An 18932-nucleotide genomic window follows, 5' to 3' on the forward strand; every position below is an offset into this window, starting at 1 on the left:
AACTTCAGCACCTTGCAAATAACAATCTGAACTGTATTAAAATTCAAATTTGCTATCTAAACTATATAAAATATTGTTAATTTCAACCTCTGTTCGAAGTGTTAAATCAGAGTTTAATGATATTGAGTCAGACGGTCCCTGACATCAACGTAGCGCTGGGACTTACCAAAACTACGTCGTTTTGGTCATTTTTGGGTATTTTGGAGCAAGAAATGGATAAAAATTAAGTCTCACAACACACCCGAAAACGGACTCCAACACCCTATTTTTTATCAAACGCTTTGTTTATTGCCACAACACACCTACAAATGACCAAAACAACTTAGTTTTGATCATTCCCAGTGCTATGTGGATGCCACAGATCGTCTGATTCAATATCGTTAAACTCTGATTTAACGCTGTTCGAACATATGTTGAAATTGATAACATTATATATAGTTTAGGTAGCAAATTTGAATTTTAACAAAGTTCAAGTTGTTATTTTCAGAGTGTTGAACTTTATGTATAAAAAAGCGTTTGACAAATAGTTAGGTTGGTTTTGGCATTTATATGTTAACGATTCATTTTGTAAATAATATTCACTTTCTAAAAATTCATCTACTTACAGATTAGATTACAAATGGTCAAATTATAATAAATAAATGTAGATTTTTTGCTTATCATTTTTTCGTCTGTTACAAATTGGGTTAAACTGGAAAAATGTTGGACCAAAATGTAAATATTAAAAAAGTTTGGTTTAGTAGCCTGGGAACATCGGCGGTGGTGGCGATGCGTATTGGAATCCAATGTTCGGTGGGAGGATGAAATTATCATCGCCGCCGTCGTTGTCTTCCGATGGTGGTGCAGTTACATCTGTTGATGGATTTGAAGACGGTGGCGATGACGAAGGGGTGGAGACCGATTGTTCTGGTGCTTCAACTTCTGGTTGTGAAATTGGAGCCGGGGAGTGATTTGGCTCGGAGATTGGTGCTGGAGCCGGACTTGACTTGAACACTGGTGAATAGTCTGATTCTGATGGTGCTTCGATGTCCTCAGAGTCTGGAGTCGGAGCTTGAACCGGTGATGAGTCTTCTTCCGTTTCTGATGAAGGTGTTGGCGCGTTTTCTGTTGGCGATGATGCCGGTGGTAGAGGCGTTACTGGTTTTGGTGGTGGCGAGAAAACTGGGGGAGGAGGAGAGTAAATAGGTGACGGTGGCGGTGGAGAGTGAACTGGAGGAGGCGGTGAGTGAACCGGAGGAGGCGGTGAGTGCACCGGTGGTGGCGGTGAGTGGACTGGTGGTGGTGGGGGAGAATAAACGGGCGGAGGCGGTGAGTGGACCGGTGGTGGCGGAGGAGGAGAGTAGATTGGGGCAGGCGGTGGTGGAGAGAAAACTGGAGGTGGCGGCGGCGGAGAGTGGACCGGTGGAGGAGGAGAGTGTACTGGTGGTGGCGGAGAATGGACTGGGGGAGGAGGAGAGTGAACTGGAGGAGGAGGAGAGTGAACTGGGGGAGGAGGAGAGTGGACCGGTGGTGGCGGTGGTGAATGGACGGGCGGAGGCGGTGAGTGGACTGGCGGTGGGGGTGAATGGACTGGTGGAGGTGGAGGAGAGTATACCGGAGGTGGCGGCGGTGAGTAAACTGGTGGTGGAGGAGAATGCACTGGAGGCGGAGGTGAAAATACCGGTGGCGGTGGCGGAGAGTGTACTGGTGGAGATTGTGGCGAAGGCGTCTCTTCTGTAGACGGTGGTTGAGGACGACGTTTTTTAATAGGAGATGCATCGTAAGGATCATCTGTTACCGGTGGTTCCACTGGAGGTGACGCCATTTTTGGTGTCTCTGTCTTTGGTGGTTCAGGCTTAGGTGACTCCTCTTGTTTTGGCGTCTCCGATTTAGGAGGTTCCGGTTCGGGGGATTCTTCTGGTTTTGGTGGCTCTTGCTTAGGTGACTCTTGTTTGGGTGACTCAGGCTTGGGTTTTGGCTGCTCTGGTTTTGGTGATTCATGTTTTGGTGGTTCTGGTTTTGGAGATTCCTGTTTTGGTGTCTCTGGCTTAGGTTGCTTTGGTTTAGAAGGCTCATGTGATGGTGTCTCAGGCTTTGGACTACGCTGTTGTGGTTTCGGAGATTCTTCTGGTTTTGGCTTAGTTGGCTCTTCTAATTTTGGTGGGTTAATTTCTTGTTTAGGCTCTGGTGTTTTTGGTGTTGGTGTTGGCTTTGGCTCAGGCTCTGGTGTTTTTGGTGTTGGCTTTGGCTCTGGTGTTTTTGGTGTTGGCTTTGGTGATGGGTTTGAGCCACCGCCACCTCCACCACCACCACCGGCACACTTGTCTTTACTGCAATCCACAGGACGACTAACCACCGGTAAACATTCTTTAGCCGACTTCTGTTTTGGTCTATTCTGTAAGCAATTGCTCGTGTCATCAAATTGTTTCTCTTGGCTCGACCCAGGCACACAACTTTGAGCCTCTCCATTGAAAAAATTGTAAGAAAATGTGAAGTTCGACAATTTGGGCAACGTGCAGATACTGTCTGTGACAAATCCGGTGAGCTTATTGTACGAGAAATCCATTTGTTCCACGTTGGCTAAGCCCGACAAGGTCGATGGTAAACTTCCAACGAACCCATTGCTGCTAGCATCAAACACGGTCACACTGTTCAACGAACCTATTTCGTTAGGGAAACAACCACTTAAGTTGTTCCCAATAAACACAATCTCGTTGAGGTTCTTCATCTGGCCGATGGTTTTTGGGATGCAACCGCTGAATTTGTTGTGTGCAAATGTGACCACGGAAGCTGTTGATTTACCAATTGTCTCTGGGATGGTCGACTCGAATCTATTGTTGTTCAAGAATATGGCGTCGAGATCTTTATCGAAGATCTCTGGCGGCAATTTCCCTTCAAAATCATTGTATCTAATGTCAAGGAACTTCAAAGACGGCCAAGAAAGAGCAACCGTTGGAAACGAACCAACGAAACGGTTGTTGCTGACATCAAACTCGTACATCAACGTTAGTTTCGAAAAGCTTTTCGGAATAACTCCGCAAAACCTGTTGGAATTAACGTGAAACAAGGCGACATCGGTCAATAAACCTAGCTCAGGCGGCAAGTATCCAGCTATATCCGCATGATTAAGGTCAATACCCGCCACAACCATTACGCTCGGGTCATCGAGCGCTGGTGCACAGAAAACTCCTTTGTAAGAACACACGTTTGGACCAACCCAATTAGCCGCAGTGTTAAATGGATCGGAGTATATTGCCTTTTTCCAAGCTTGGAGGGCAATGTAAGCCCTTTTCAGCCGGTTATTATCGAACTTGAGGTCTAAATCGACTTCGTACTCCATGTCGTCGGGAAGATCTCCGTTTTCTGATAATGCCAAAAGTTGGCGTCTTGTGAGAAACGAAGCTTCCTCATCGGTGAGGGCCGCCGCGGAATAGAAGAAAACGGAAATGATGAAGAAGAAGAGGAGAAGGAAGCAGCCTAAAGGCTTCTCCATTGTTCTTCCGGTCATGGTGATGAAAAACCTTGGAAACGGTTCTATGGCTTGCTTAATAGATGAATGTTGTGGAGAGGAAGCCTATAATGAAACAAAGACAAACAGAAACCATTGGATTGTTTTGCTATTTTGGGGGAAACAAAGTTTATATAGACTTAACGATTTAAGGATACGAAAATAGCAAACTATTGTAGCTAATATAGAATAAATGGTCGTTGACAACGTCTTTACAAGTTTTGTTTTTGTTTTACCATATTGAAATCTGGACGACCGATGTTTTTTACAGTCTAGAAAAAGTAAAAAAAAAAGTCTTTGTTAGTGTTGTGAACATGTATTTTATTTGACGTTTGCGTTTTGAACTCTCTTGGAAACATGAAAATAAATAAAAACTTTATTTCATAAAAATTGTTGATACAGTTGGATATTTTTCTGTTGTCAGCATGATGGAAACTGTTTCAATTCAAAATAGGAAAAAGTAAACTAACCAAATAAATTGTTGAGTTTTGTTTTTGTTAAGAAATATTCTTTATTAGTACTGGTAGTAATACAAGAAAATTTCCAAGGATTAAATTAATGAAAAATATATTATCTAGTACGCTATATCTGTTTTTATAATCCCTTTTTAAGAATGACTGAATAATATTTTGTAACATTAACATTAGAATTGTTCAATGGGTCAACACCTCATTTTTTGGTTCTACTAAATAATTGGCCACATTCGTTCATCAGAATCTCGCAATAGCGTGAAAATAAAAATGGTGAATAACAAAACAAACAAATACTTAACCTCAACTCTTGTTATATTGATCAGCCTATACTACCGCCCTATATCCGCCACGTCACGGCCACCACAACATGGCCAACAGGCCAAGCCTTTTTTGTTGGTTCATGGGGCTTGGTGTTGGTATAAACTTATACCAGTCTTGAAATCACAAGGCCATAATGTAACTGCGGTCGACTTAGCAACGTCCGGGATTGATCTACGACAGGCTGAGACTCTATGGTCGTTCGTGGAGTATATTGGTCCGTTGGATGGGACTAATGGAGAGTCTAGGTGAGGATGAGAAGGTGATTCTCGTGGCACATAGTTCGAGCGGGCTTGCTGTTTCCAACTTTCCAAGGCCATGGAGATATGAGATATCCATGATAAGGTTCATAATGGCTTCTTTTGATTTTCTCTATTTTTTTCTCGTCGACAAGTTTTGATTTTCTCTTCTTCAATAAAAACTCTAAAACTTTTTGTAAGTTGGTATTTGGACTTGAAGATTGTATTTGGAGATGGGCCTAGTAAACCTCCAACACTTTCCATTGGAGCCCACTTTTCTTTCATTAACCATGTATGATCTTAGTCCTAAAGAGGTAAAAACACTTCCAATTTCTTATATTTAATTGAAAAATACAAAAGTCTTGTGCTTAAGCCATGTATAATTTTGTAGGACGTGGAATTGGCTGTGTTATTGAGACGGCCACAAAGGTTATTCAACAACGTAGAGATAGACACAAGTCTTGTGCTCACTCCCGAGCGATTCGGGTCGGTAAATCGGGTATTTGACAAGTCACTGGTGAAAGACTTTCAGCTCTGGATGATCAAGAATAACCCTCCTAACTACGTGGAGTATATCCAGAAATCTGACCATATGGCATGATTTATATGCCATTAGATCTTGGTGCCTGTCTTTTGTCTTTGGCTCAGAAGTTTTCTTGAAAAAAAATATATATATATAGTATATATATATTTCAACATTGTGTTATGAACAAAACATGTTTTGCAAGTCCAAAGCTGATTTCCAAGTCGATCGATCTAAATGAAAAGAAAAGAAGAAGCTGATTTCCAAGTTTTTTTTAAATTAGATGGTTGAACAATTCTATTCATATGTTTCACGAGCCACTTTGTATATTTTTTTTATTTTTGTATACAACTACAACCCATTACTCTGCAGTAGGTTTGACTTTTTCAACTTTAGCTACTACTACTAAATTGCGTCACAAAACTAATCAAACTACAAAACCAAGTAGTTGACCACTATAATTAGCATGCGATTATGGACCCTGAGAAGTATAAAATCTCATAGATCCAAATTTAATAAATATATAAAAAAATACTCCCTTTTTATCCCAAAGAAAACTAAATGAAACCAAAGTTGTTGCGTTGATGTGGTTTTTTTTTTTGTTTTAAGTGTCCATTGAAAGCGAATATACTTTCCCAATTTAGCTTTGGTGAACTTTGTACATGGTTACATATTACTTGAGTTCGTTTCAAGAACATCAAATCCAGTTTTAAGAGTTCAACACATGATTTGTTAATTATAAACCAATTAACATAATTCACACCTCACGATTCTCAGTATTGGTTAGTTTCGATCCACATAAAAAGTGATATCCTTCTTATTATGTAATAGATGATGATTTTTTTTACAAAAAGTAACGAATATAGAGTTTTGCAGTTGCAAACTTTTTAAAGATGTGATTTAATTATCTTCAATGGATCTTGAAGAAAGTTAAAACTAGCAGTTAATAAACACACAAAAATTATAGAAACGTTGACGATTTGATTAATCTGTAAACTCTTCATGATCTTTTTTGGTTATACTTTATACACAAATCAACAGCATCCAAAACGCCACAAGCTAGGCAAGAGAACTACTAACTTTTAACGAGGCCAAAACCAAAAAGAAAAAGAAAAGAAAAGAACGTCCAAACAAAAAAGCTCATTACATGAATCCAACAAGAGGAATGGGAACAGCGGCGTAATTATTCCGACGACCATCGTGAACTGCTGGAAGCGACGGTTGAGGCTTACGAAAAGCTTCTTCTACTGTTTCAGCCACGGTGGTGACGAAAACAACAGCAATTTTCACCAATTCGATGCAAATCTCCAGCTTTTGAGACACCATATTGTTGTTCTTGATTTGTAGAAGAGGAAAAACAAGAATTTTCTTTTTTTGTTGCCTTTGGTTAGTGTTATGCACTTTTGAGGTCTTCTTTATGTTATCTGTTTGCCGCGTCTTGAGAACTGATCTTTGTCTTTGTGAGTCTTAACTTGCAAAAGGCAGAGTTATATTTATACAGACAGACACCAAGGGACATCAATCCATATAAAATTGTATGTATTGGATTATTGATAAATTTAATAATTGGTTGGTTGATAAGCCATGTGGCATTTCATTCGTTACCAATTATTTCTCGGAAGATGCTTCCTTTTGTTGTCCTTTGGTTTTTACAAAGAGCCAATATATTTTGGGGTCGTTTACTTAAATACATATGCGTAAATATATGTCTAACGTCGCATGTGTGTGTATATGTATGTATAAAGTGTGTTTATCGTAGATCCGAGCATGCAAAGAAAGGTTCTACGTACGACTTAAACTAGGAGTCTAGGAGTAAGTTATTTAAATTGGATCAATATTCAAAATAGTAACTAAAAGTCTAAAACCAGGATATACGTATCAAAGTTTAGCTAAACTACACCAAATTAAAAAAAAAACTAATAATTGAAAATTAAATATCTTTTTTAGAAATGTTTTTTGATTTATTATTATTTAAATATGCGAATTATATAAAGAATTTATAACGTATTCGTGTCTATAATCCACGTGGAAACATATGTTAATTGTTGTACATATAAATATGTTTTAGGAAATTAAATGATCTATCTTAGCTATATCATAAACACGGTCTGGTTGAATGGATGAGGATGAAAAATTTGCACCAATAGGACACGAAAGACAACATGACAATTGATGTTGTTTTTTATTGAAATTTTAATAAAAATATTTTGATTAAATAACGTGGATATATTACTTGTTGATTCATATGTTCCCCCTTCGCAGTGTAAGGCTGACTAAGATCTGCGTTAATATATACATACATATACATCAGATGATGTAAGTTGATCACTTTATAATGAGGAGTCAAATGATTCTCAATATAAAAAATCAAAAAGTGTTGATCATAAAGTGCATGAGATAATGATTATTAATTACTCTTTATTCTCGAATGATTGATGGTTGTTTATTGCATAAAGTCGAATCTAGATGTCACCATATTTGCGATATTTGCGATATTTGCAAATATGGCTTATTGCTAAACAATTTCTTTTGATCTTCCTTATAATTCATATTCAATCTGATACAAAACCAAAATAAATGAGACTGACCCAAAAAGAAAAACTCAATCAGATTATTTAAAATAATTATAACGATTAATTTCACTCTTAGTCGACTTCTTTTATGGATTTAGCTAGAACAACCTTGACTAAAACTTAAACCAATAAACAAAAAAAGGTGACCAGTAAAAGTTAAATAATAAGAAACTTATGGGTATTAATAAAAAATATGTAAAGGATGGGGTGAATATCTAATTCTACTTGATTTTTGGGATTAAAATGAAAATCAGTAGAGTGATCGGGACGTAGCACCAAACCCAACAAAATGCATAATTGAGATGCACTGCATAATTTTGTTGCGACTTGCAAGTAGCATCTCAACCATTCTTTCTTTAACCTTAAGCTTATCAAAGCTTAATTAAACAAAACACAAAAATTAGCTAACCATATGTTCTAAGAGCCCATGGAAATTATGCCACGTGCCTTCGTCGTGGTTGTTGAAGTCTCTCCTACTTTTTTATTTTAAGATCAAAGTTTATGTTCTGTCTAGTGGTGTGATTTTTAAAAAAATTTGAGTACAAAAGACAATATTGTAAAGTAACCAATAGAGAATATATAGAATCTCGTAATGAGATTCTGACATCTACTTGGCTTTATCAAAGAAAGTGGGAATTACATATACTTGGAGGTTTTTTTTTTCTTTAAGTGGTTAGGGATATGATCGTCAAATTAGTAACAATGTTTGTTTAGTAACTTGGATAGGCGTGTTATATTGCATGTAACATGATTTCATATTCCAATAACTTGACATAAATCCAAAAGAAAAAAAATAAGAAAAAAAAAAAAAAAAACTCTCGTAAAGTCTTAATAAGTTAAAGATTACGGAAACGTAAGCAAATCTTATGATGCATGGCGACCTTTAACGACCACATCTTCTTTTATGATTCAGTCTTATCCACTTACTCCCCTAATTTCTAATATAAAGAACTTGTTTTATAAAAAGAGCTCGAAGATTTTAAACTAAGTAATGACGACCAGAAATTGAAAGCTGATGACGATCATTTGTATTTTGTAAGGAGTATGTTTTAACCTTTCGGTCTGTTCCATTTCAGACTAATTTTCATTAATTTCTATAATACATTTATAGGTCGACAAGTGTGTATATACAATAAATTTCAGAAGCAAACATGCAATTTAAAAACATTATGAAGTGATCAAAACTCAATTTAAAAACATGCAAAAACTTTCTTGTCTTTTCCTCTGTGACTTAATTTCATAAACAGTTACAATACTGTATTTGAAAATAAGAAGTTCTATGCAAAGCATCGTAGATAAAACATTGGATCGAAGATCCAGTATCCTGGTAGCTCTTGCCAATTTTTTTTTTTTTTAGTTTTATCAGATAACCCAGATTAATCATAAGCATACATGACCTCAATTAATTTTAAGTATTATGATGATTTTACATTTGTACGCTTGCTAGTTTAGTATTTTTTACATACCCCAAACGCAACTGGATAATAGTTATTTGTATACAAAACCTATTTGGTTGTATCAAAAAAAAAGTACAGAAAACCATGAGACTAATTTTGTTACAGTTTTTTTATATGAGAAAAATACTTACATTGACTTTTAGTATAAAACTAGTAGTTTTTTTTTATGTTTATCACCGTAATTTTCTGTTAAAAAATTTATTTTTTTATTTGCGTTATATGATCATGATCATTGTTAACGTTTTTATTATTCTTTTCCAGCAATCATTGTTAATTTGTTACTATTATATCCTTATGCATCTTGTGTAATTCAATTATGAAAAACAGACTTTTCAAATCAGAAATACTTCATTATTCTCGTTGCATCTTGCGTAAAGTTATTCTCATTTACACTACACTGTGCTTTCTTTTATAATATATGACTCGCGATTTTTTCCATTAACAAGAATTAGTGAATTACTCGTATTACAAAGTGTCGAATGTGTTTAAGCAGGGCCTTTGCATTGCAAATCAATACCTTCCTCTGCTTCTGTTAACTCAAGTCTATTTTCATCCAACAAGCGATCACATTTCAACAGCAACTCATCTGCCAACGGCGGTATTTCCAGGTTACGCCCGTCGTTGTAAAGATGAGCATTGTACTTGATCTGCCAGACATCGCGTCTAAATTGCTCTCGGTCACTGTACTCCATCCTCCGTACCTTATCCCGGATTGTCGAGAGATCCATTGGGCGTTCCACAATGTCAAGATAGTTGGGAGCCTCCTTTTTTGAAACCGGCTTCAAGAATAGGTATGACACGTTTACTAATTACTTCTTTGGCTCTCAGTGTGTCTACTATGCTTTCCAAGATGTTTGCTAGGCCAACCTGTTGGTAAATGAATAAAGAAGAGAAAACAAAGATGAGTTTCCCAGTGCTCACAGGATCTTGTATCAGATGATTTTCATCTATTTTCTGATTTAAATGTCAAAGTCTCGTTTCACTGTTTCATATTTTAGCAAGACAACATAAACCTTATGTGATGTGAATAGTTAGTTAATTGGGTAAAACTGTGATTTCCAGTTTGATCTCTCAACAACGGTGCAGACATGTAAACACATGAAAGCAAGCATGTGAACAAAAGTAAAATATGTAAAGCAAAGAGGATTTTACCTCTCCTTTTTTTCGTCGTTTTGATTGAGGTACATACTCTGCCCCGTTCCTTTCAATGTCAGAGACACACAGGCTACTGATGTTCTGACCTCTTTCTGACAATCTTCTAGGAGGATAATCTTCTATTATTTCACGTTGCAGCATATTTTTCTTCTTGGCTTTTTGTCGTTCCCCTTCTTCCGTCTCACTCCATAATACCTCTTCGTATCTTCTGATCTCAGCTATCTCACTGCGTTCTTCTGATACAGTGATATCATTGTAATCTCTTCTCACTTTTCCTTCCCTGTGCCTATCCATACTTATATCTTGTTCTTTCCGGCACATTCTTTCCTCTTTGGGTCCCCAGTCTAGAAAGTTCTCTGACAATCTGAGTCTCTGCTGCCTCTGAAAATCTGCCATTCTTTTTAATGTCCTGGACTCAAACTGTGGAGGGTCTCTAAGACTACCGATGTCATGATCAGTAATCTCTTTTGAACGTTGAATAACAAGTTTCTTCTGCTGATGTTCTCTTTCTGTTGGCGGCCATATAGCGCGATGATGTCTACAAGATTCAGCTTGATCTTTATCCATACTTAGCGATAGCTGTGGAACTGAAATAGTGTGCCTACTTAATGTAGCCTGATTTGGCTCTGTACTAGGTAAGAGTTTTTCAGAAACAGAAGAATTGTGAGACTCGCTCTCCCTTCTCTTTCTGCTAAATGCAGGCCTCAATGATTGGGAAGGACTGTCAGATGCAACCTTTAATTCTTTAGGTTTTTCCTTGCTAGATATATTGAGTTTGCTGACTCTAGAAGTCAACTTAGTCCCAGTGTCTATATGAGACACAGCTGCTAGCTCAGAATTTCCTGGAGTTTCTGAACAGCGTTTATCTATCAACCCTCCAGCGGGGAGACCCCAGGTTTTGGAAGTTGAATCACCTATTTTCGCAGCTTCATTTACAGAAAGTTTTGTTGCACTTTTTGGAGCAGTCTTCTTGTTCTCAATAGGTTTCAGCCAGACCTCGCCTGATAGATCTGATGAACTTGGTTTTCCAGCAGACGTCTTCATATCTATACTTTTCAGATGCGATTCTGTATTTTCTCTGTATTTTGGGCAGTGTCTATTGGTTTTCATGTGTCCATGCTGGCCATGAAGATAAAGGTCAAAAGTTTTTCTCTTTGAAACAAGTTAAGATTTATAATCTAGTATACCAAGCAATAATACCTGACCACATGCTCCACAGACGAAGCTCGCTCTTGCTGTTTTTTCCCCCTTGAATACCTGGTTTGGACCGAGAGAATAGACAACACCTTAGAGTACCCGTAAAAATAATAGTTTACACATGTTGACTTGATTTTATCGTACCTTTTGGTTTACCTTCAGTATTTTGAGATTCTTCAGCTTGCCTATAGGGTTGCTGATCTCTTTTACCTGTTTACCTCTGGGGGTCTTCAAAATAGCTTTATCAACCTGCCAATTGAGGAGGATACATGATACAAAATTTGTCAACACAATGCGAGAACTGATGAGTTGACGCAGTCATCGAAAAGAAAATAATAAAAGGTTTGTGAAATTCCCAAACTTATACTGACGTTTGTGGTGTCTTTAACGGCGCTCTCATTCACGACTAAGAAAGATGCATCAGGTTGGGTGGCAAGAGATTTCTTGTCAATGACAGGTTCAACAGTGGGCCGTGGAGGAGGAAAAATTCTCATTCCCTCTCCCACAGCTTTCATCTTCTTTTTCTTCCTATGGTTCTCATCTAAATAAGTACCACACCAGTCAGTGATTCATTAAGAAGAAGACTTTAGCTGATAGATTTAAAATCAAGTACCTTGCATCAGCAATCGGCATAACTCTGCATACTCAGCTGATCCATCTTCAATTTCATCGTCTGTGTCAACTTGAGATAGCCACCTTCTCATCTTGAGGTCGTTCACTTCATCCACCTTTTCATTCTTAGACATATTAGATTCATCCCCCTCCCCACCAACCTCAGCATCAAGTAGATTTTCCAGATCTCCAACAAAGGAGTCCAAGTCACTGTTCGCGTCGTTTTCACTTTCATTCTCATCATCATCACAAGCTGAAAGGGACAGACGTTGCCTATCCCAAATCTCCTGACACTTTTGTCGGGCCTGCTGTTGAACTTGTGGGAAAGATGTTCTCTCGCCACAGGCATACTTACCTATTGTTGTGGGGTCAAACTTACCACCAGATGCAACCTGCTCACTTGATAGCTTGCGTATCATAGCAATACGATGCCGTCGAGATTGCTTGGCAATTATCTCATCAGGAATATTGAACTTGAGAAGAACCTATAAACATTGCCAGCCAAACCATGTTTCACATAGTCAAATATCAGATGGCCTTTACTATGGTATCTAGAAGAAATGGGAATAAAGAGAGGATTCAGCTATGTCCTTTTAGGTTCCTGGACATCTAAAATGAAGAAGCGAACCTCTCGAGCTTCTTCCATGCTTAATCTGCGAAGATCAACATCTGTGCAGAGAGGACTCCGCTACGGGCTGCTGCCTTTTTTTCATATGTCCGGCTGCAGCTGTTGCTTTTGATGCAGATCGGACGTAGCTGAATCCTAGACCCCGTCCAGAGGGATCGCCAACTCCAGTAATTTCCAATCGCTCTATATTTGCTCTGCCCTACTCAAACCCAGAGATGAAAACCAGATAAATGAGCATCAACCCGGCCAAGTAACAAATGCAGGATGTATGAGTCTATGACTAATCAGGAGCATCATATCCACTTCCACTGACAGGATTCAATATGACTCTTTACAAAACTAGAGAAGATAGAGCTGAAACAGGTTCTAGTCTTGCTCGAAGTCATAATATATAGCTCGAGCTAATCTATAAACGAGAACAGATAAGAACTCACTACATCAAAATTCTCAAATAAGTGATGTTCACCTGAGTTGTACAAATAACAAAATTACGGCTCAGATTCCACGGAGTAGTCTGCAACTCCCTCTCAACACGTGATGCAGCAGCAAGAGTAGTAACTTCATCTGGGAGCTGAGCCAGTGCAGTTGATATGCTAGCAGGCAATGTAAACCGGGTGATCCCTAATTGTTTGAGCCGGTACAGCCCAGCTAGCATACTCTCATAGGAACACACCTAGGCCAGCAAAACATAGAATACCATCTTGAAAAATATGTATTCAAAAATAGCCCTCAAAAGCTCACTAACTGCATCTAAATAGTATAAAACAGATGGCTTGTATTTTAAACATGAAAGAGAGACTTACATCCTCTGGGGCCACCAGATTTTTCAACTCGGGTAGAATCTTGTCAAAATTACGTAACTTGGACCAGTAAGGCTTGCCATTTTTATCCCTCTACATGTTTTAATCCATGTAAAATAGGTCAGAATGATAAATATGAAAGCGCGCATGATGATGAAAAACAAAGGGTGAAAGAGTGCACATGCAACTCTAGATGCCGCTTATGCGCAAGTGAGAATTTGACGAGTATCTCCAAGTCTGCACAAACTTTCATGTTCTTCCTGATGACTGCATCCGATAAGTTTGAAAATAAGAAAGACAGCTCATATGCAGCAATACGGTTGCGAAGCTTAAACTCTCTATACACATAGACCATCATTCTGTTCACCAAATAAGTCTGTAGTTTCTTTGATGCAGGAGACATTATTTCCATTCGGGGTTCCTACAAAAGTATAATCTCAGCATGCCGGAAATATGACATTTAGGAATGAAAGAAAACTGAAATGTAAATTGCCACTCATAACTTTGGAACGTGTTCACAAAAAAAAAAAAAAAAAAACTTTGGAACGTATAGGTCGACTGTTAGTGTAACTCATAACCGACTCTTTTGACTTAGATATTACTAGCACTTCTCTCTGATTACACATTTATTCTAGATTCTTATGGCTCTTCCTTTACTATACTCTTCATTACTTCACCAAAAATTTTGCTAGCACACTGACGCCAAAGTACCAACAAAAGTAGCAACGGAAAATGTGGTAGCGTGAAAGCAAAAGGGAATGTAATTTGGTTAGGCCAGTAAGATCTATTGATACACTCCTAAGTGACAAGCATGGAACGTATTGACTCATTCTTCAATATATATAAGCAGTAATAGTTTCCATGGACAGCAATTCTAAGAGCGAAATCTTGTAAAAGGCAAACCTGTTGTCCAACAGCGACTATCTTGTCAATACGCCTTATAGAGAGCTTTCCTTTAGCAGACCGGACCAACAAATAATCTGTTGATTGCAGCCTATGAGGAAAAACAGGTGCTTTGTACATGTTTGTTTCAACAGATGACTGACTGCAACCACTGTGTATTTTCCCAAGGAAAGGGGATTTGTCCCCAGGTTCTAGAATCATCACACTTCCTAAGGTGTCTCTTTGGTTCTGTAGCAAGCTCCCATGTTGATCCTCTGGGGATGACTTCTGATAATACGTGCAAAAATTTGCACCCATTCCTACATTGCTGAGCATCAATGGCCTCTCTTCACAATACCTACACAGTTTAATGAAATCTAAAAGGGGACTAATAAACATAGATCAAGATAACCACAAGAGCAATAAAGTAGCAAAAAAAGTTAAAAAGTTGACATGCAAGTCTCATATAGAAATTTATCTTACTCCATCAAGAAAACATGGCCATCTTGAGTAGATAGGTCAGATTTCTTCTTGAATGCCCCAGGAGGTCTTAAGGATTTATTTTCGCCAGGTAGCTTCCATGGCCACAGATGTACCTTAGTACGTAAAATATGGACCAAGGAATTTGGTTGAACATTTTGTTCAGAAAGAGACTTTTCATCCTCAAGTTCCTTTCCCATATAAAACATCTTCACTGCTTCCGTGTCCTTAAAATCTGCAAAACAATTGTAGGAATTGAGCTCTAAGATTTGCCAGTGATGATAGTGCAGCATGTTCTCCAAATATAATCCATGTCATAAAGCCGTAGACAAAATTGAAAGGATTATAAACAACCTAGCTTTCTAGAAGCCTTGGATTTTAATGAAGAGACAGATTCCTCTCTACCAACGTGTAGTAGTGATCCTTTACCCCCCAGACTCTTCACTACAACTTTCATGGATCCTTGGGTGGGTAAATTTCTTAGCTGCTTGATGGCTAGTGCATTGTCATGTGGATACCACAGAGCTTTGGGCCGGTGAAAATTTACTTTCTCTATACTGCAATGAGTTAAATCAAACTTTTTAACATAAATCACTAAAAGAAGGATGTATTATCAAACGATATCTCGTGGCAACATTGAGAGCACATAAGATACACAATGTAACAATGAAGCGTACAAATACAAGAAATATAAAAATGAGTGACTCACTTACTTGCTCAGTTTAATCTTCATCGTCTGCAATTTAATCGCTGGTGCTGAATGGAAAACTCTCAAACTATGTTCGCCATATTTCTTAGCATTTCCTTGCAGCTGAGAGCTTTTCCCATTTGTATAGAATTGGTCATTAGAAATATTGAATTGCCACCCAGAATTTGATTCACAGCATTCTTGAGAGGTTCCATCCTTGGGTTTTGAAGATTGGGATACAATCATAGATCGGGAATGAAGTTGATGATATTTTCTTTCCTCATTATCCGGAACTTCAAAGACCATTTGCTCATCTTGAAGATCAAATATTAGTTTATACCGGCTTAAATCTTTATCTGATTCCCATATTATGCTATCTAACCATGCCTCATCCCCCATATCTTGCAATGCAAATCCATTCAAACCCCCAAGAACGTCACCATTAAGCCACTTTAGATTTTCCCCTCCAGTATTGTCATTTTCACTAAGATGATCCTCAACCCAGTGGGATTCTAACCTTAGAAGTTGTGGATGATGTGTACGTTTATTAGTCATCTCATATGTAGACAGGGAACCTCTTGAGCCAAAAGACTCCAATGGATTTACAATAAAAGGCATGAGCGTATCATTGTCAGCTTGAGCTTTCCCTCCAGAGTTCATCACATTTACGCTTTCTTGTTCAGTCTCTGAATTTGTTACCTGAACCAGCATACTTTCTGACTCAATTCCAGATTTTAAGCTCTCACCAGAATTACCACTAAATTCAGGAGAATTTTCCCAGAGTATTCGATGTTCCCAATCTTGCTGGTCAAGAGGGAAAATTTCCATTTCTAACTGGGACTGGCAAAGAGATGAATTATCGTTTTTTGAGTCCTGCTTCAACAGTTCATCCGTGATACATGAATCGCTTCCTAGCTTGGTAAATTCTCTTGATTCTGGTGTAGTACCCCTGACTGTACCAGCTGTGAACCCTCTCTGATTGGAAAGGGGACATCCAGCTGAATTAGATCAGCTTCTTTCACATGAGTGTCAATCCTGCCATGGCTCTTCAGAAGTACTTCCTCATCGTCTTCAACAAGCTCAGAAATATCCACAGATAGGTACTTGTCTATATGAAAGAAGGCTATAATGTAAGAGTCCCATATGAAGAGATGAACAATAAACAGAAATGAGGAATGCGGGGACAAAAAGAAAGGAACATTTTTCAGAAAAGGAATGTGTATCATTTTAGAAGCACCATTATATAAATATATAATCTATTCTTGCAAAGAAGAGATTGAGCGACATAAAGAACTTCTCATGCTTTCAATACCTAATGACCTTTAGAATTGAACGGGAGATACTGAAAAATTTGAGAAAACTTATTGTTGTTTCAGAGTTTAACAAACCAATGGACAACAACAAAAATTTAGAATAAACAAAATTAGTAAGACCGGTCCAGATCACATACCTCTATAAGTGATACATCTGAATTTTCTTTTGTGTCGTTTCTGCCGCGGCTCTTGAATATAAAATATCTCAGAGAATTGTAAGACGACCATACCATCTTCCAGATACAATACAGGCAGTGGGGTGACGCTTTTCTCATCCAAAGTACCTTCTGATATGTCATCCACCACCTCCTGAATGTTTCAATGAGATCACTTACAGAACAAAATCATTCCACAGCAAAAAAAGATGTTTTCTGAGACACCAAAATCATTCTTGCTGACCTCCTGGACATCTCCTGTGTCCATCTGACCCTCGTTTCCCAAGATGCAAGCCTCTTTTTCATACTCCACGGCTTTTTCCTCTTTCAAGACAACTGCAAAACAATAATGTTTTCTGTCTCATAATCACTAACTCACAAGGAATATAAGAAAAATTCCAAGAGTGGTGATCTCAAGGGATTTATGACGCACTTGAGTACAACTTTGCAAGAGATCACGAGCTCCCAAAGTGTAAATGTTGGGAGAATAACTAAACTAAGCCAATTGGAGAGTAATGAAATGACAAATCAAAAGTACAGAACACAATGCGCTAATCGTTTAGTTCAAGAAATGGCAATTTCGAAAGCAAACCTGGTTCACTCTCTTGAGGAACAAAAGATTTATCAACCGGCGCGTGTTCCTCCACATGTTCTTCTTCCTCATCATAATCTTCGTCGTCAAACACAGAAGCTCTAGAATTTAAACTACCCAAAGCAAATGCAGCTGAGAAATACTCCCCTTTTGGCAGTAGATGATCTTCCTCAGTAACTACTTGAACTTCAGGCCCATCATACTCTTCACCATTGTTCTCATAATCTAACAAAACGTACCATCACAAGTCACTGTAGCGAATGACAACGATTTGGTAGTATAAATATATAGTGTCAGTTTTGTAACTGCTGTGGGCAGGACTTGTAGAGTATATGAAGATCTCAGACAAAGAAACGTTCTATATACAATTAACGCAAAATTCCGTGCTTTAAATTATCCCACAATAAGTAGATTATGACTACAGCCAAACTAGGAGAAGGCAAGACACTGATGATAGGAACTTTCTCACTAGACACTAGGGGATACAAAAATTTTGTCGCAGTAAATTTGGAAAAACAGACCCTAAACTACACTACGGAGCGAAATTAAGAAACTGCATATATAATAATAACCTGAGGAAGTCTCGTCGTCGTTGGAATGAGACATGTGTAATGCAAGATTGGCGCGAAAAACGAACTACTGAAAAGAAAAGAATCGGGAGCAAGAAGAGATCCACGACTCAACAAACAAACAAAAAACCCTACAAAGGAACACATACAAATACACCATCATCAAGCACACAGTTACAAGAAAGCTGGGAGGGAGAGCATCACAACAGAAAAATCAAGAAAAGTTGATGAAAAAAAGCGTCTCAATTTTTTGTTTTTAGGGAAAGAAAACGAAGAACAAAAACCCTAGTTGATATGATATCTAGCCCGAGACGAAATTGGGATTGAAACCCTAATTGAGAGTATGGATGTACATAATAACACATACCCCTTTGCCGTAGGAGTTCTCAAATTGGAAGAGACGACGGAGAGAAGAAATCGTCGAGGGATCAAAGAAGCGGGCGGGGATAATCATCGGAAGTGTTCCGTTTTTTATATTGGGAAGTTTATAACCCGACCCGAATAAAATTCGTTGGTTCCGGGTCCTATTCTCAACCCGAAGAATTTACTTTCTCCTCCTCCAGTTAAAAAAAGGTTACTTTTAAGTAAAACAAAATCCACCTCTTATAGACAATGTGAGACTGGTTGTATAACCGGTTTAGAGTTTTAGACTTTAGACCCACTTTGTTTTGATTATGCTAATTTAATTTGATCTCGAACTTTGGTAAGCCGCTGGACCAGGAATAGTGTATATACTATTCAATATATTTGAATTATAAATGGGCCCCGGCGTCTTCCTCGTTTTTCAATTT

The 18932-nt window shown here is 38.2% G+C and overlaps 4 protein-coding genes and 1 pseudogene across 4 annotated transcripts; 2 read left to right on the forward strand and 3 right to left on the reverse strand.

Annotated features, from left to right (window-relative positions):
- Nucleotides 1-563: 563 nt before the first annotated feature.
- LOC104765770 (Leucine-rich repeat (LRR) family protein) lies at nucleotides 564-3871 on the reverse strand. The gene has a single exon (XM_010489530.3). It carries the CDS (start codon nucleotides 3485-3487, stop codon nucleotides 737-739), a length of 2751 nt encoding a protein of 916 aa, XP_010487832.2. The 5' UTR covers nucleotides 3488-3871; the 3' UTR covers nucleotides 564-736.
- Nucleotides 3872-4227: 356 nt separating this feature from the next.
- On the forward strand, nucleotides 4228-5232 carry LOC109130809 (methyl jasmonate esterase 1-like; annotated as a pseudogene).
- Nucleotides 5233-6001: 769 nt separating this feature from the next.
- Nucleotides 6002-6520, reverse strand: LOC109130949 (uncharacterized). The gene has a single exon (XM_019241103.2). The coding sequence runs from the start codon at nucleotides 6364-6366 to the stop codon at nucleotides 6184-6186; it is 183 nt and encodes a 60-aa protein (XP_019096648.1). The 5' UTR covers nucleotides 6367-6520; the 3' UTR covers nucleotides 6002-6183.
- A 1520-nt stretch (nucleotides 6521-8040) lies between these two features.
- Nucleotides 8041-8152, forward strand: LOC109130810 (uncharacterized). The gene is given in 2 exon segments (XM_087501024.1): nucleotides 8041-8096; nucleotides 8098-8152. Coding segments are annotated over 2 exon segments (111 nt in total).
- Nucleotides 8153-9399: 1247 nt separating this feature from the next.
- LOC104765771 (transcription initiation factor TFIID subunit 1b) lies at nucleotides 9400-18583 on the reverse strand. Its single transcript, XM_087503340.1, is given in 22 exon segments — nucleotides 9400-9876; nucleotides 9878-9937; nucleotides 10223-11344; nucleotides 11426-11482; nucleotides 11579-11671; nucleotides 11794-11963; nucleotides 12036-12519; nucleotides 12663-12708; nucleotides 12710-12861; nucleotides 13129-13335; nucleotides 13466-13555; nucleotides 13644-13883; nucleotides 14366-14702; nucleotides 14828-15059; nucleotides 15179-15381; nucleotides 15538-16459; nucleotides 16462-16620; nucleotides 16963-17134; nucleotides 17225-17316; nucleotides 17573-17797; nucleotides 18145-18272; nucleotides 18509-18583. Coding segments are annotated over 21 exon segments (5418 nt in total). The 5' UTR covers nucleotides 18179-18272; nucleotides 18509-18583; the 3' UTR covers nucleotides 9400-9555.
- Between the last annotated feature and the right edge of the window lie 349 nt (nucleotides 18584-18932).

The sequence above is a fragment of the Camelina sativa genome, chromosome 19 (genome assembly GCF_030686135.1).
Source record: "Camelina sativa cultivar CO46 ecotype springtype chromosome 19, ASM3068613v1".
Classification (NCBI taxonomy): Eukaryota; Viridiplantae; Streptophyta; class Magnoliopsida; order Brassicales; family Brassicaceae; genus Camelina; species Camelina sativa.